Source organism: Pteropus vampyrus, unplaced genomic scaffold (genome assembly GCF_000151845.1).
Source record: "Pteropus vampyrus isolate Shadow unplaced genomic scaffold, Pvam_2.0 Scaffold303, whole genome shotgun sequence".
Lineage (NCBI taxonomy): Eukaryota > Metazoa > Chordata > Mammalia > Chiroptera > Pteropodidae > Pteropus > Pteropus vampyrus.
The window spans coordinates 320355-333683 of record NW_011889084.1 but is presented as its reverse complement, the minus strand read 5'-3'; the positions used below and the strand labels follow the sequence as shown (position 1 = coordinate 333683).

Here is a 13329-nt window from a genome sequence, read left to right as displayed (position 1 = left end):
GTTTAACCTGCAAGGCAATTTTGCTTTTCTCCCATTTCTAAGTTGGCTTTCCCCCTAACTGCCACTGAAGGTTGTTCAAATCAGACCGGAGGCTGTATTACCTCCATGCCTTCTTCCTCTCATTCTCGCTTCATTGCTGCCTCTATTCTTGGGCCCACAGACGAAGCAGGTCAGTAATAGCTTTTCTCCCTATGTCCTCTCACCTCCTGATCAGTAGAGTCACTGTTATTTCAACATAAAACCACTAGGAACAAAATTAAAAGCTTGATTACGGAAGTAAACCTAAATGCCCAGAGTTAGCACTTCATACGAACGTTTATAGAGCAAACCCCAGAGGAAAATGGGAGCCGTCTAGAGCAAGAAGGATATAAATTAAGGACTGGGCAATTTTTCGTTCTGTAAAACAAAGGAAAACTGCTCTTGTTTCCTGGTTAGGAACAGCCAAGCATAACAGGGCTTTCAACTGCTATTCATTCAATCTACACTAGACGGCGATCTCGGGTTGTGGTGCAGGTCAGTTCGGCCCCGCACATGGGAAGCTCCCAGACAGCTCACCAGTTCTTCCCGCAGCTTTCCTAGTGTCTCTATCTGGTTACTCCGTGTGCTCAGCATCGCCGAAAGCTTCTCCATGAGGATGTCATATTTGCTTCTCCTGTGAAAAACACAAAACGGTTGAATTTTTCAAACCTATTGCTAAACCTATTTTTCCAAGGCAAGATTTAAATGACAATACAGCAAACTGTAGAACTTTGGACTTGGGTCTCAGAGATCCATTCCTGAACTTTACAGCTGGAGAGGCTGGGGCTCTGACTGGTTTGGTCACATGGCCAAGGGCACTTAACTAGTGGCAGTATACAGACTATACTCTATGGCTAAAACTTTACTGAAATGATTCTTTAAAATGCCTTATATTTTGATAATACCTTAAAGTTTAGGAGGCACATTATATATATTTCCTTATCAATCACTTGGTGAGGAAGGGGGTTATTTTGTAAAGCAGTTAAGAAGCTTTTCTAAAATTCACGCCCGCGATGTGAACCTAGGTCTTTTTCTTCAAATCCAGTGCTCTCTGCCCTAGATTGCGATACCTCTCTGATTCTGAAGCCCTGGTTTCTACCCCAGACTTCACTGGGCATGATGGAGCCCTCCTTCGGTTGCTTTTTATTATGAAGTGAATGTCACAATAAATGCTTCCAAGCTAAAGGCCACCAAAGGAAGCTACTATTCAAGAGACAAGGGCCCCCCAGTGTGTGTGCCTGGGAGAGGCTGGGGGAGGGGTGCAGGGAGGAGCCTTTGCAGTAGGGGGAGGAGAGCTTGGCTTTAACTGCCCACAGACTAGGGTCAAGAAGATCCAGAGACTGCATCCAATTCCCCATTTTTACTGCCTCTCAACGAATGAAAGAACAAATGAAGGCAAATATTTACTACATAGAAACTAGAATCAAGTACTGTGTCACGGCCATTTTATAGAAGAGCAAACAGTGGTTCAGAGGCCAAGTGACCTTGCCCAAGTCAGACCTTGACTTAGTCCATTGTTTTCTCTTCTACCCACAGCTGCTACCGCATGTTCTTTGTGGATTACAGGTGACACACTGATTATGAGTTTAGTGATAAAAGTATTTAACCAATGGACAGTATGACTAAATAATTAACATGCAAATCACCAAAGCATAATTCTAATGTATAATTACCAAAACAGGTTTGAAGACAAATTCAGAGTGACATTTTCACTCCTGGAAATCTTTAGTCAATAGTAAGTCTACACACATATATCAAGCACTTTCTTTGGGCTAATCCCTGTGCTATGCAGTTGGCACTGTAAACTTTAAAACTTATACTTAGTCCTGAGTGTTCACTCCACCTCCCTGTCCGAGGGTGTGCCTGGCCACTGGGTAAAGGGCAAGGCCTCTGTAATTTGGGAGGGGAGAATCAAAGTTATGCCCTGTGATCCAGCAAAAGGGCCTGCCCACTGTCTCCTAACTCTCTCTCGACACTGCCCACCTCCAGTGGAGACCACTGGTGGCCAGGCATTGGGGCTCACAGCTGATTCACCCAAGGGTCACTATCCTAGGCCCTGTACCAGCTCAAGCCTTCCTCAGCCTGCGCTCTGCCCCTCCCATGAAGGAGGGCATGGGGTGGTGGAGTGCAGGCTGAGGCCTCTCTGCAGGGTGGTGGAACATTTCTTTCCCCCATTTCTATACCCCAACAGGGACAATTAAAGAGTCAGAAACTCACTCCCAGAGACTCTGGTTCTCAGAAGGGACTATGCAAATTTTATCAGCTTGATGTACTGTCTATGATATACGGCTAAATAGCAACATCGTGCATAGTAATCATTTAGTAGAACCTCACCATCTCATACATGAGTTGATTATGATAGTTAAGAACATGCTAATTTTAAATGGATACAATGCAACCTCCACTCTGTCATCATAGCAAATCAAATTTGACTTATTCACTTTTATTTTTATACTCTCCAAAATTTTCATCAAAATATTAACAGTCCCTAATGCTGGGCTGTGAGGTTAAGGCATTTTTTTCTCCTTGTTTTCTGTTTAATTTCCAGGTTTTCTAAATGAGCATGACTTATTTTCACCATCAGAAATAGTAAATATCTTTTTAAAAAAAGGCTATACTCGTGTTCTGATTTGGCCTTCGATTTTTAACAGCATAATAGACAAGGCTGCAGCATAGACTTAACAGTGTTTTGGTCACACACACTTACCTGTCCACATGAAACCGGTTCAGGAGGAGGAGGATTGAGTGCTGCTGGGCTCCAGTGGGTAATCGGATCACGTGCGACTGCATCGTAATGAGCCCATTTTTGTTCAGAATTTTCCTATGATAGTGGAGCTTCCCAGCATCAACCCTAGAGGAGAGGAAGGCTGTGGGTAGTGTCATTTTGCTCTGCTGGTCGCTTTTACCCACCAAGGTAGAGAGCCTTTCACCTGGATAGAAACACCGGAGATATGCACCTCCTATCTAGACAACGTGTGAATACAGTCATTATGAGACAATGGCCTTGGAAAAGACAGCCATGTCTCAGCCTAGGAGCAGGCCCGATCTCCAGAAGAGGTAGCTGGAGACATGGGAGTAGAGGTCAGGGGAAACAGAACAGAAAGGGAGAGCTGGGCTGGGAGACAATGAGGAGTTGGTCAAATATGAGGAGATAATCGAATATGGCTCTCTAATCCTGTAGTGGCCCGTAACCAGGGTGACCAAACACTCTAATTTGCCAGAAGGTTCCGATTTATGCTCATTTCCTTGACGTCCCTTCTCATCAGCTCTACCTTCCGCTCTCAAAATGTCAGGTTGGAACATTAAATTACATGGTCACCCCAGGGTCTCTTCAGAAAGAGAGGATTGTGCTCCCAATCACCATGGATTAGGGACTGCTGAGTTGGCAGGAATAAGAACAGGAAAGACAAGTCAGCAGGCTCTGGTGTGGGGGAAGGGCACGATGATCAGTGAGCCCTATCATTTAAAGCAGAGACACAGTCATCCCTTACTTGAAAGCAGTACTGTGGAGGTCTCGCTGGAGCTCCCCTTGCCACCGGGACCGGCCTAACCGCTCCAAAATGCAGTAGGAGAAGTCAGGGAGTTTGAGGTCGGGGTCACCCTCCAAGCCTATCAAGGCCCTGTAACGCATGTCCTGGGAGGCAACAATGATCAGTTTCTTTCCCCACCTGCAAATCAGAAATAATCACATGAAGAAATTACTCTGATTTCAAATTAAAATTAATTTAATTCAAATTAAAATATGAAAAGCAGAACCTTGGAGTATGATCATTTTCTGCTTCTTAGAGGCTCACAATCCCCCAGTTAAGCTGGTTCTAGTCTTAGTGCCGCAGTCCTCAGGGTGAGCAGAGCCAATGTCATCATCTCCTTGTTTAAAGCCCTCCCAGGCCTTGCAGGGCATGTGAACTGAAAGCCCAGCTCCACCCCTGACACACAACAGCCCTGCTGGTCCTGAAATAAGCTGTTTCCTCTGCTCGCTGCTCTTCCTCAAGGTCTACAGGTGACTGATTCCTTTTATCATTCAGGTCACTGCTCAGATGTCAACTCCTTAGGCCTTCCCCGAAATAGTAACCATTCCCCACCCCTGACCATTTCCATTTTCTTTGCAGCACCCAGCGTTCTTAGAAATGGCGCTACACACGCACACACACGCACGTATGTACACACACACACACACACACACACACAAATTTTTTTCCAGACATTCCTATCTTTCTCTCCTTCAAATAGAAGTGTTATAAAAGGGGGCATATTGTCTGCCGACTTGTTCACGAGAAAGACATCCTCAGTGCCTACAATGATTTTGGTGCATAGTAGGGGCTATGTGAATATTTGTTAAGCGAATGAACTATTCTACTGAACTAGACAGATAAAGCAAACTTCAGAGTCAAAAACACTGAACTGTGTAATCAGTGGACTCGTAGTCCGTTGAAGACCAGACCTTGGACAAATTATTAGTTTCTCCCACTGACTTGGTGTATGAAAAATAATACCTGAAAAAGAGGCCAAGAACACTTCCTAGCAAGGCAATGAGATATCACGGCTGAGGATACTGATATCTCAGCTGAGGCCTGACAGGTCCCACACTGAAGACTGAGGTTCCACCGCAGTGCCTTGCCTGCTAACTTCCATACACGTCTTAGGCAGATAGGCCCACTCCATGCACACATTCTTGGGGCCCAAGCCCCACAGCAGAGATCCCATGAGTGTGTGCAGGCAATGAACCCAGTGCACACTCACTCACTCCTTGGCATCGAGATATACCCAGTCAGAGAAGCTCCCTTTCCTGGGTGAATGAGCCACTGGGGGGCCACATATGGCCCGTGGGCTTGAGCCAGCATCTACTCATTTTAGCCTGTTGTTTACAGATGGCTGACCTCAAAGTCACATCAAACTCAGTCTGACTGTTCTCCTTCCTCCCACCCACTCAAATCACTTCACTTTTACCACCAACGAAACAAAAAGAAAAAAGAAGAGGTTATCTTCATTTTAACTTAACTGCAGCTTTCTTCACATTGTTTGTAACCTATATTTGGTCTTCTGCAGAGTCATGGAAGTCCATATAGTTCATCCTTAAAAAGGATGTGGCTGTGAACACATGTGAGAGTCAGTCCACTTTCTGTGTCTGCATGTCACAAACTTAGAACCTATGCTCTCAAAACAGGCTCGTTCAGTTAAATTGGAAGAAGCCTGCTGGGAAAAGAAAGTTTGAAAAGAGGGGAATCGATTTGCTGTTTTAAAAATGTACTCAGATTACTCCCCTGTGTTATCATAAATCCGCTGTTTCCAATTAGCTGAAGCAATGACTCCTGCTAAGCTCAGTCTGCAGACTGTGGGCATCATCTAGGTTAGTAAACACTGATTAAGCACAATGCAAAGTACCAGCAATACCAAGATAAATAAAAATGGAGTTCATAGTCTACTGAAAAGAGTTCATAGTCTACTGAAAGAAGAAGACAAGAAAATTACTCTATGATTGACATAACAATTGCTCTGACAGAGAGCAGCTCTGGTGGTTGAGGCTATTAAATGACATATATGAGGACCCGTAATTCAAGCCTATGTGTGTGACGTGGGCGTGTGCATAGTAATTAGGGAAAACTCTCAAAAGAGGCAGTTCTTGAGTTAGCAAGAAGCTAGGTGGATGAAGGTAAGGAATAAGAAGCTGCAAGGTCCTAGAAGCATAAAGGAGCATGCCTGCTCTGGGACGTGAGTGGTGTGACATGGCCGGAAAGGCTGGGGTGTGGTGGCAAGCTAGAAAGCAGAAGGAAGGAAAGTTTGAAGGGTCAGTGGGAATCCACATCCTGAATGGCCTTTCTATAACATGCTAGGGAGTTTAGATCCTATGATATAGGTCAGGGGTTACAACTTTAAACCTAATAGGCAATCAATGAGTCAACATGCATTTTTAGGAGCCAACTTTGTGCCAGACATCGTCTAGACCCTAGAGATCTATAGCTATGAATAAGACACAGAGTTCTTGCCCCGAAGAGTTTATAGTCTGGTGAAGAAAGAGTGACATAAAAAACACTTATGACCATTTTTGGTACCGAAAAGAGTAATATGATGGTGCCTGGACAATGGGGAGCACTTTTCAAGGAGATGAGTTGAAGGTTGAAAAAAGAGAAGCAGGTGGTGATATGAAGATCTGGGGCAGAATGAACAGCACATGCCACAGCTGAGACCAAAATAAGCCTGCGTGCTCAGGCCAAAACACAGTGAGAAGTGGGCAAGTTGAGGGGGCTGAGGTCAAGCAGCTGGGTGGGCACAAGCTACTTCCTAAAGAGCCTGAAGGGCCATGGTCAGCAGGGCGGACAGCCGCAGGGTGTGGGGAACTGCATGGGACACGGTTCATGGCTCTGACCTATGCTGTCAAGTAACAATTCAGTGCCGGTGCAGCCAGACCTTGTGATGTTTCGAGAAGGTAAAATCTAAACTTTTAAAAATAAGCGGTGAAATTAATTTGAGACCAAAAGGGGTCTGAGAAAAAGTTAGAAGGTTGATTCCACAGGACTTGGTGGCTGATTGAATGTAGAATTCAGGGAGTGAAAGTGCCCAGAGAGAACCCAAGTTTATGCCTTATATATTCAGGTGCATGGGGCTGCCCTAGACCAGAATAAAGAAACAAAAGAGGAAAGAAAAGAGAGAAGGCAGGTTTGGGGTAACGAAGAGTGAGTGATGCTCTAACTTCTGGGTACACTGGGTAAGAGGGGCAGGTTATTGAAACATCACACATGGCACTTGGGAGGAGGTCTGGGGATCAGATAGAGCCCTTGAGAGCAGCCAACATTTAAGGGGCGGAAGGAAGTTGGGAGTCCACAAAGGAGCTGGTGAGGATTAGCTAGAACAGAAAAACAAAACAGAGCAGGAAGCAACAGGGCAAAACCTTCAAAAGTCTCTAATGGTGTCGAGGGGTCAAGGAGATTAAGGGCCTAACAGTGTCCCAGGCTTGTTAATAGGGGTCTTAGAGGATAAGATTTTGGTGAAGTGATAAAGGCAGAAATTAGGACCCCCGTGGGCAGAGGAGTGCAGGGGAGGTGAAGAGGGAGAAAGAGTACAGCTACTTCTTCCAAAAAAACATGGCTGCAGCCATGAGAGAGAGAGCTACAGTTACAGGGCACCTGAGGTCAAGGGAAGGTCTTGTTATAAGTGGGGTGAGTCAAATTAATGTGCTGGGGAGACAGCACAAGCAGACACGCAGAAATTGAAACTAAAGGAGAAAGAGGAGTTAACTGACAGAGGTAAGAAAGAGCACGAGGAACAGGAGCTGGGCTGAGAAGGAGGGGAGAAGAGGAGGAAGAGAAGCATCCTGACCCCCAAGCGCAGGGCCCAGCTTGGACAGAGAATGAAAGGCACCAATCCACATGACAGCTGCCTGCTCTGCCCACCTGTGCTAGGACTATGGATACAAATGGAAAGGCAGGCAGATCCCCTGAGCAAAATTAGCCCCAAACAGGAGCAGGGCAAAAAAGGTAGTGAAGAAGATGCACTCAGCGTCTGTCACAGTGCATCACCCCCACACTAAGCCTGTGTGGAGACGATGTACTCTGACAGACACCGAGGCTGCAGACCAGTCCTTGTGCTCTGACTTTACCCTTCCTCCACCCCAGCCCAGCTCTCATTCCTCATGCTCTTTCCTACCTGTCAGTTTACTTTCAATTTCTGTCTGTCTGCTGGAGCCCTCTCCTCAGCACATTGATATGACTCAACCCTTCAAAGCAGGAAGAGTCCCATGAGTTTCTGACAGTGTAAATAAGTTACCTGCCAAAGGCTTCCACCATTGTACAACGGGGCTGCAAAGACTTAGTCCTGATGTCACCGGTGATGTTTTTCCTCTCTTTAAAGTACCGGCATGAGCCCTGGATGCCATCCTTATTCTCTAAGATCATATGAATGGGGTAGACATCCTCCAAAGGGACTGGGTCTCTTCTGGACTCCAAAATGCCAGTTTCCAAATCGATTTCTTCATACCTAAGGAGGAAAGCACAAATATCAAACCACAACTCGGCTTTAGAAATAATACATGCTTGGCGTGTTCTGACAACCTCCTGCAGAGATCAGAGAGCAGGAGTGAGATATCACTCAGTCTTTCTGCCTTATAAATGCAGATCATCTTGACAAGCAGTATTTTCTGCTCTAGAAAACACAGGCCTTTCCAGGATTCCCCAAATCCACTCCAGAGCTGAATGCTGGAACCAGAATCACCATATTGGCCCAAGTCATGGTCTTTTGGTTTCCCTCCAAATTTTGTGTTTAGTTTTCAAACCATCAGGTTTGGACTTAATAATTCAAAGTTTTCCCTCTTTAAGATATCATCTTTCTACCTCTCTTTAGTTATCTCTCTAGTAATCTTCATCCATTCTTATGGTTTCGATTAATACTTGCATGTTAACAATTCTCACCATTGAATCCTCAATACTGTTTTTTCTCCCCAAATATCCCGTCCCACCTTCCACAAGTCTCTCCTTGGCACCACCTCACTCTCCCAGCTGCCTCTTATCAACACCAGAGAGGCACTTGACGTGTGTTTCTCCTTTTATCCAGTCAACCAAGTTTGTCAAGTTCTCAGAAATCTTGCTGACGTCCTACACTAGTCTAGTTGAGGCTAAATTCCATATACACTTTTGAACCCTTTCTTCTTTGCTCTGTGACCTCTGTACTATTTAACTTCTCATTCTCAAATCAGGAACTGAAGGGCATCATTTTTGATTTCTACTTTTCCTTATACCCCACATCCAATCAGTCACTGAATTGTCTTGGTTGTTCCTCATGTCTTGATTCCATCCACCTCTCCTCTTCATTTTCACCTCTACTATGGTAAGCTAAACCATGCCTGGGTTGTTCATGATTAAATTACTACAAATCTCTCAACTTTGCTCTTTGCCTCGTCTACTCCTGCCTTCAGAGGCTTCCATCTGTCCTTTTGATAAACTCTTTAAGCGGATGAAGAGATCATTGATTACCTCTCCAGTCCAATTTGGTTAAGGACAGAGTGGATTCTGTACCCACACTTCCTGGATTCAAATTCTGGGTTATGCCTTCGCTAGTTGATGACCTAGTGCAAGTCACTTAACCTCTTTGTGCTTCAATTCTCTTTTCAGAAAAATGGGGATAATACCTACCTCCTAGGATTGTTGTAAAAAAATAATAACTTGCCACATGTCAGGATCTTAGAACAGTCCCAGTTCACAATAAGCATATATATAAGTGTCGACTATTATTCCTCATTCTCTATTTCCAAGTCTACACTTCAACCAAACTTATTTTCTTCCTTTGGGCTTTCACATTTGCTGTTCTCTGTCCAGAATACTCTGCCAACTGGCCACCTAAATCCAACCTTGAAGTGTTGTTTTGGACAGTTATTCCCTTTGGGAACCTCTCCTCTCCCTCACAGTTTGGCTTAAAAGCACAGAGTCTGGAGACACTTGGCCTGGGTTCAAATCAACACTCAGTCACTTATAATCTCCATAACTTTGGAGAGGTTACTTCATCTCTCTCTATGACTCACTTTCCTCTTCTGCAAATCTTCAACAGCATCCACCTCATAGGATGAAGTGAGTTTAACCTCCTGAAGCTCCTAGAACAGGATCTTAAAATAGTACCAGACCAATAATAAACACTCAATAAATGCTAGCTATTATTATTATTATTGCTAAGCTTGTTGTTACGCAGATCTCTAGCTGCCTTAGGCCCACTAATCCAGCACAGAAGGATGAATGCCCAATAAAGGTTTGAACTCAAGTGTCTCCAGTCTTGATCTGAATTGCCTTCCCACTCCAATCCTACCCTCCACTTTAGAGGAAATACTCTCTGAAGCTCCAAGAATATCCCCCCAGTCCTGCTCACCATCACCCCAAACATACATGTGGACATAATAGGACTTCACATAGTACATCAGATGATGACTCCCTGCTCCATCAGACGCTTGGGTCCCACCAGGCCTGAGGAACCCCAAATCAGCCTTACACTACTCCCTTCATCGGACTACCGGTTCTCCCTCGGCTCTACCCGCTTCCCCTACGCCTCTCGAGTCAGAACCTGGTCCCCTCCCCGCTCCATCAGACCCCGGGCTCTGAGCCCGTCTACCCGCCCGTAGGGCCAAAGCCGCTGACCGGTCCTGGAGCTGGAGGTCGGGTCGCTCTCTAGGTTCCTCATAGAAGCTGATGCCCGGGTGCGTGGCAAGGGCCCTCCACAGAAACTCCTGCGTGTAGGGCTCCAAAGGCAGCGGGAAGGGCGGCACTCGCGTCTCCAGACGGCTCCACAGTGCGGGCAGACAAAGGCCATCAAGCCCCTCCAGGGCCACCTCGTCCAACAACGACTCCAGCGCGTCCATTGCGACTTCAGTTGGCAGCGCCCGAGGCGCCTGCGCACCAAGCCGCCAAGGACCCTGTCCGGCGCGCCTGCGCACAACGATCGGCAGCCCCGGGAGGCGGGTCAGACCCGCCAGTCGGAGGAGGAGTTCCAGCGGGCTTGCGTGACGTCACACCTTGGGGGCGGGCCCAATCGGTGGAGTTACACCGCCATTGGTCGGGAGCCCCACAGTAACCAGGGGAACTGCAAACAGTGCAGAGGTCGCTTCCGGTCGGAGCACCCGGAACCGCCACCTCTAAGGATGGACGGTGAGTGTTCGTGGGCCCCTCCAGGAGGTCAAGTAGTTATAATCTCATTCCTCCTGAGGCAACCCCCCAGGCGGATTCTTAGGCCACAGACCCCTGTACCACCACTGCCTGACCCCAGGTGGTCTCCGGTCTGAGGGAAATGGAGCCTTAGGGGTCCGGGATGGGGAAAAAGACTTGGGGAGGGTGGTCAGTGTTTTGCTTCTGTACCGAGCTGTGTTCGTGTAGGAGGCCGGTACTGACGGGGGCCCAGTAAAGGGCTTTGGATTTAGGGAGGGAAAGGAGGAGTAGAGGCCTGAGGAGGGTCTTGTGTGTCCTAGGATGTGCAACTTTGGGATATGGGAGTTAGCGTCGTCGTGGGGAGTGCAGTCATCTGCTCCTGGAAAATGGGACTTAGTAAGCAGGGTGGGGGGCCGATGGGGGGAGGAGTCTAGGGAATGCTCTCTGTGCTTCGATGTTAACAGCACTGTTCAGTGTCAAGAACTCTGTAAGTGCTGTCAAGCAACACCTCGCGAAGCTTCATAATAGCCCTTTGAGATGAGTGTCATGTCATTTCACAAATGAGGAAACTGGAGCTCAGAGAAGTTGAATAACTTGCCGCAAATCAGCCAGCCAGCAAGTGGCAGAATGAGACAGGAACCCAGACGCTCTGTCTTTGGAACTGAATTGTGGAGTTTGGGATTTCAAAGGAGTTTTAGAGGCCCTTCATTCCAGAGGTTGCAAATGCAGATATCTGCAGGGGCAAGTCTAGTGGGCTGGATTGGGCTGTGACTGAAAATCAATTCTTCTGAAAGGGAAGCTCCAACCAGTTATTTTACTGGGGCTCTTCTCAAAATGCCATGACAGCAAATCAGTCTGAAGGCCAGGTGCCAGGCGTGGGCTACCATTTAGGGGTCCCTGATTAGAATCATGGATTTGACAGTAGGAAGTAATCTAAAAATAGGTTCCTCAGATATTTCATTTTGTAGATGGGAAGGCTAATGTCTAGAGAGATTTGACAGAGTCTGTGCTAGAATTCAAATCATTTTTCTTAATTTACCATTGTCTCTCACTTTTGGGGAGTTTGTTCCTTTATGATATCCACTTAATGCAATGTAGAACCTTTTTTTTTAAATGAACCATTTGTTGTGTGTTTAAAAGACGTCTTTGCCCTTTTGTACTTCAGAGGTACTATAAAATGTCATTTGCCACATTATCATGTGGAAAGGTCAACGTGATGCTGCTGTCGAACAACAATTCTCAGATCTTTTTGATCTCAGGATACCTTTATACTCTTATCTCAAAAAAGCTTTGTTTATGTATATTAAATTGATGATATTTACTATATCAGAAATGAAAGCCAAGAAAATCTTAAAACTTTCAACAATTCATTTAAAAATGACAACCCATTACTTCTGAATATAAATAATACTTTTTCATGAAAAACAGCTATATCTTCCCCCAAAAAAATTAGTAGGAAGAGTGGCATACTTTTACTTTTTTTCAAATCTCTTTAATGTCTGGTTTAATAGAAAATAGCTACAACCTCATTTCTGCTTCAGTAACTAGACTGTTGTGCTGTTATTTTGGCTGATGAATATGAAAAAAAAAATCAAGCCTCATACAGATATACAATTGGAACAGGGAGTATTTTAATTGCCTTTTTAGATAACTGTATACATTCTTCTTTGATACTATACCAAACTTAGTAAGTTGTAGTTGCTTGAAGGTTGATCACAATGTGGCATCTGAAACCATATTGGTAAACTTTTGTACTTTGTTACATTAAAATCCATTGGTCTACCTTGCTCTTCCATTGGATATTTTACCTGTGTATTACCTGTGTTTGATTTTATAACCTTAGATATTGGTCATTTGGAAAATGTTATTTTACTGAATTATGCAACTCTTCCAAATGTTGACACTGGAAGTTTCATTACACAATATCAAATAGCATATTACTACACAATATAAAAAAAAATCACATACATTAATATCACCACCTATCTCATTTAAAAAAAAGTTTAAGTATTGGGAAGCTGTTAAACTTAAGGTAGTAGAAACAAGTTTTCTACTTATTTTCACTTGAAAACTTGAATTTTATCATTGGCAACAAATACTCAGTTGTTTCCTTGAAGTGAAAGGCTCACTACTTTCCTATTTGAAAAAATGTCAGATACCCACGTCTGAATTACTATAGTTTGTCTGTTAGCTCTTCTTTCAAGTAAAGATGTCATTCTACACAATATATGGCTAGTTCAGCTGGCAACTCAAACAATCACACAAGTGTTTTCTGTGATCAACCATTGTACTTTGGCTTGTAGCAAAAGTGCTTTATGTGTACTTCCCATTTTTTCACACAGAATGTTAAAAAATCTGTATTCGTGTCAAAAATTAATACAATTAACTTTTATTGTTTCATCGAGACCTTCTTAAATGAAAATAATTTTTGTTTGTTTTATCGTGAGTACATGACAATGAAGAGCATAATGACTTCTAGTACAGTTTGATGCCACTGCCTTTTAGCCACTCAGGCTATAAGCAGTTTTACCTACTGTTGCTTTTGCATCATTGGTGCAAATAACACAGTGAAAAAGTTAGAATTGTGAGGAGAATAGTTCTGTCCTTGGGAACCCCTCTTCCTCACAGGATCTGCAGAACACATTTTAAGAAACATTGTTATAGACCATTTTCAAGAAGACTGCTTAGTCACATC

General features: G+C 44.6%; 2 protein-coding genes across 2 annotated transcripts in view; one reads left to right on the top strand and one right to left on the bottom strand.

Annotated features, from left to right (window-relative positions):
- GTF3C1 (general transcription factor IIIC subunit 1) overlaps window positions 1-10408 on the bottom strand; it is a 74148-nt gene extending 63740 nt beyond the window's left edge. Inside the window, exons 1-5 of the mRNA XM_023521464.1 lie at window positions 10131-10408; window positions 7780-7989; window positions 3510-3686; window positions 2726-2869; window positions 556-652 (exon numbers count right to left, since the gene is read on the bottom strand). Coding sequence (XP_023377232.1) covers window positions 556-652; window positions 2726-2869; window positions 3510-3686; window positions 7780-7989; window positions 10131-10351 — 849 coding nt within the window. The 5' untranslated portion in view covers window positions 10352-10408. The remainder of the gene's footprint in view (window positions 1-555; window positions 653-2725; window positions 2870-3509; window positions 3687-7779; window positions 7990-10130) is intronic.
- A 159-nt stretch (window positions 10409-10567) lies between these two features.
- KIAA0556 (KIAA0556 ortholog) overlaps window positions 10568-13329 on the top strand; it is a 179175-nt gene continuing 176413 nt past the window's right edge. Inside the window, exon 1 of the mRNA XM_011376974.2 lies at window positions 10568-10637. Within this exon, the coding sequence (XP_011375276.1) occupies window positions 10631-10637 (7 nt within the window). The 5' untranslated portion in view covers window positions 10568-10630. The remainder of the gene's footprint in view (window positions 10638-13329) is intronic.